The sequence below is a fragment of the Canis aureus genome, chromosome 27, assembly GCF_053574225.1.
Source record: "Canis aureus isolate CA01 chromosome 27, VMU_Caureus_v.1.0, whole genome shotgun sequence".
Lineage (NCBI taxonomy): Eukaryota > Metazoa > Chordata > Mammalia > Carnivora > Canidae > Canis > Canis aureus.
In genome coordinates this window covers 27805753-27808968 of record NC_135637.1, presented here as the reverse complement: position 1 = coordinate 27808968, position 3216 = coordinate 27805753, and the positions used below count along the sequence as shown (strand labels likewise).

The 3216-nt window shown below is 51.7% G+C and overlaps 1 protein-coding gene across 5 annotated transcripts in view; it reads right to left on the bottom strand.

The window, feature by feature from the left end:
* Positions 1–701: 701 nt before the first annotated feature.
* LIMK2 (LIM domain kinase 2) overlaps positions 702–3216 on the bottom strand; it is a 62544-nt gene continuing 60029 nt past the window's right edge. For all 5 annotated transcript variants that reach the window (XM_077874360.1, XM_077874361.1, XM_077874362.1 and 2 more), the window contains one exon: positions 702–2856. In XM_077874360.1, the coding sequence (XP_077730486.1) occupies positions 2712–2856 (145 nt within the window). In that variant the 3' untranslated portion in view covers positions 702–2711. The remainder of the gene's footprint in view (positions 2857–3216) is intronic.

Below are 3216 nucleotides of genomic sequence, written 5' to 3'. Positions count from 1 at the left end.
CCTTGTCCACACCTGTGTTTTCATTAACCCTGGCCCTGTAACTGATGCGGGTAACTGCTGTGTTCTGGCATCACTAGGAATCATTCAGGTGGAAGTTGTAGGAAAGATGGGTATGCTGGCTTCCCCGTAGGTGATTCAGTCACTGCAAATCTTCTCCCCCCTCAGCATTCTTCTGGAGGTGGAAGTAGTTAAAATGAACATCCAGGGAGCCCTTTGCAGGGGCTGGAGATAGAAGTGATGGGTGGTGGTGCTGTAGCAGCCAAAGGGAAGGATAGGTGTGCAGAGGGGAATGGGTCCTTGAGCTGCAGGAAGCAGCTCTAGGTAGAGGAAGGTCCCTGTGGGGTGACTCCTAGGACTGGAGAAGAAGCTACCAATAGGAAATTGTTGGACTTTCAGTGTGAGATTTCAGCAGCAGGTTCTCTGCTTCTAGGAACACCCAGGGTGACCTCTGCCCATGCCCAGGCATTGCTGTATAGTTCTAGAAACAAGGGGCACCATATATTATCAGTTTTGCCAGGAACCAGATTCTGTCCTTAACTGAACTTCCCAAATTCTGGGAGAAATCACCTTTGGGTATATGGATTTATACTGTACCCAGGATCCCACTAGCCAGATCTCATCCTGCCCAATGTGCCACATCTCCCATGTGTAGAAAGCAAGGACAAGTCTTCTCTCAAATACTTGAAGAAAAACACAAGGGGTGAAGGTGACTTGCATTTATTTCTTCCCTTTATGACTGTGGAACCAGGCCCTGCAGGGAGGATATCCAGGCATTCAGAGGGTGTAAGTGTATGGCTCCAAAGGAAGCACTTGGCCTGCAGGTCAGAATCAGACCTGCTTCAAGGACTGGGTTGCCTCAGGTGGGATGTGTTTGTTCTCTGGAGCAGATTGGTGTCTACATAAGAAGAGGGGATTAGAGTTGGGGGGGGGGAGGCGCAGGGGCTTAAAAAGTCCTCTGCTGTGGGGAGTCATGGAGCAGGGGCCTGAAAGTGACCAGCAGACCTCCCACGTGTATCCTGCTGAGCCAGGCTCCAATTCACTTTTTCACTCTCAGTAACATCACTCACTTATGTTAACTGTTTAATTTATTTGGTCTGCTCAATGGCCCACAGTGGGCCCACCACTCCCATGCTTGCTGGGGACAGCTGAGGCACAACCAGCCACAAAATGCTGACTTAGAGCTGCTGGGAGCCAGGGCTCAACCCTACAGCAAGCTTGCACACTCCACACGTAAGTATGGTCTATATAGCAGGTAAACTCTGTCCAGAGAGGACATCTAATCCCACAATTTATCAGGCCTATGTACAGTATTTCACATATCACCCAACAGAGCAACAAAACAGTATTAACATCAACCACTCTCCTGGATCACTCCCCGCCACTGCCTCCCCCCACCCCCACCCCACAACCACCACACATCGCAGTAATATCCCAAACCCATTCCCAATTTGTTAAATATGGTGCAAGCTCACAGACACATAGGAGGAGGCAAATTTTGTTGTGTTGAATGTCCCTGGCCTTCTCGGAAGCCAAGGTGGAGCATGCCTCCAGGGCTTTTCATTGCCCATAACTGTCAAGAAGCTGAAGCCAGGAGCTAGTGAGCTGGGCCAACCAACAAGGGAAATAGAAGCCAGAAAGCCCAGCTCAGGGAGTGGTCTTTCCCAGCATCCCAGTTCCGGGACTCTGCCACCACCTCGTTGCTGCCTAGACCAGGTATGGTGAAGGGTGAGCAATGGCTGCCACAAGGGAAGGGCCAAGAGACTGCTGAGATTCCCATTTCCCTGACTCATATGTTGGGCCTGGGGCAAGCCACACAATCCTCCAGAACCCATCTAGCACTAAGTTTAAATGCCTCGGGCTCCTGAGGTGCCCACCAAGGTATGAATGACAGCAGCCAGGATATGGGCTTTATAGAAGGCAGGACACCTTTCTTTCCAGGCCCCAGCCTCATGCTGCACTTGTGGGTGAGTGCTTGTTGCAGGTAGAGAGGCCCAGGAACTCTCAGCGAGCCTCTAGCAGTACAGTTTGAGAACATGAGGTGGAAGATCCCCCTCACAGTGATGTGGCCCCTAGGCCTGGGAGATGAACAAACTAGCCCTTCCGCTGACTCCTGGTCAGTTCCACCACAAATTCAGGGACTCTTCAAAACCTGCCCCCTCACAGGGGAAGGGGGACACAGTGGAAGGGGGTGTGTAGCACCACTGTCATTTCACATCCTTGGATAGCCACTTGGCCACCATTCTCTTGTCTACACTCCCACCTGAAGTCCTCCTGTACCTAGCTAGACCGGAGACTTCAGAGCCCACAGGCAGGTTCACCCTGGAATCCTGCCCAGCAGGTCCAGGTCATGCTGATTAGTGTAAGGAAGAACCTTCCAGAATCCCAATGCCAAGGGGTTCCCAAGTGGTCATGAGTAACAGATTCTTCCTGGATCATGGGCCAGGCTTTCTTTTTTTTCCTTTTTTTTCTTTCTTCACAGCTTTCAGGCGAGTGTTGGATCTACAGACAGTAACCAGGCCCCCAAACCTGTGATGTGTTTCCCTGGTGCTGCACCCGCTCGCCTCCTGGGGAGGTAGTAAAGATGGCTTGTTCTGTTCTAAACAAGCTGCCAATCCACAGGAAGCCCGGACGGTCCTGCCCACAGCAGGGACAGGGCGCAGAGGGGGCAATGGTGGATGCAGAACGCCCCCCTGCAGGGGGCTGGGCCAAGGCTAGGGGGGTGAGTCCCGGGTCAGGCCGTACTGCAAGCTCACAGTGTGGTCCAGCTCCTCCAGCTCTGCAGGCAGCGGGATGCCCAGCTCCCCCAGGTACAGGGAGAGAGCCTCAAAGGAGTCCTCCAGTTTTGAGAATGCAGGTCTAGAAAGAAAAGGGGTAAGTTGGAGGCAGGTGAGATAAGGGCAGGGCCACTGGATGCTATGCAAGGTACCCAGGCCTGCAGCTCAACCACTTCCTAGTTGTGTGACCTTGGGCAAGCCCCTTAACCTCGTGCCTCTGCAGGAAATGGGGATGATATGTTATAGCTACTGTGTGGGGTTGCTGTGAAGACAGCACTGTGAGAAGGCTGACCTTGTTCAAGGGGGTAGCTTAAAAAAAAAAAAAAAAAAAAAAGAGTCCAGGGAGAAAAAAGCTTGTCTCATGTCTTGGAGAAAATGCAATTATCAAAGGTGCAATTGGACTAAGTGCCTTTTAAAGATTCTTTCTAGTCCTCAGACTGTT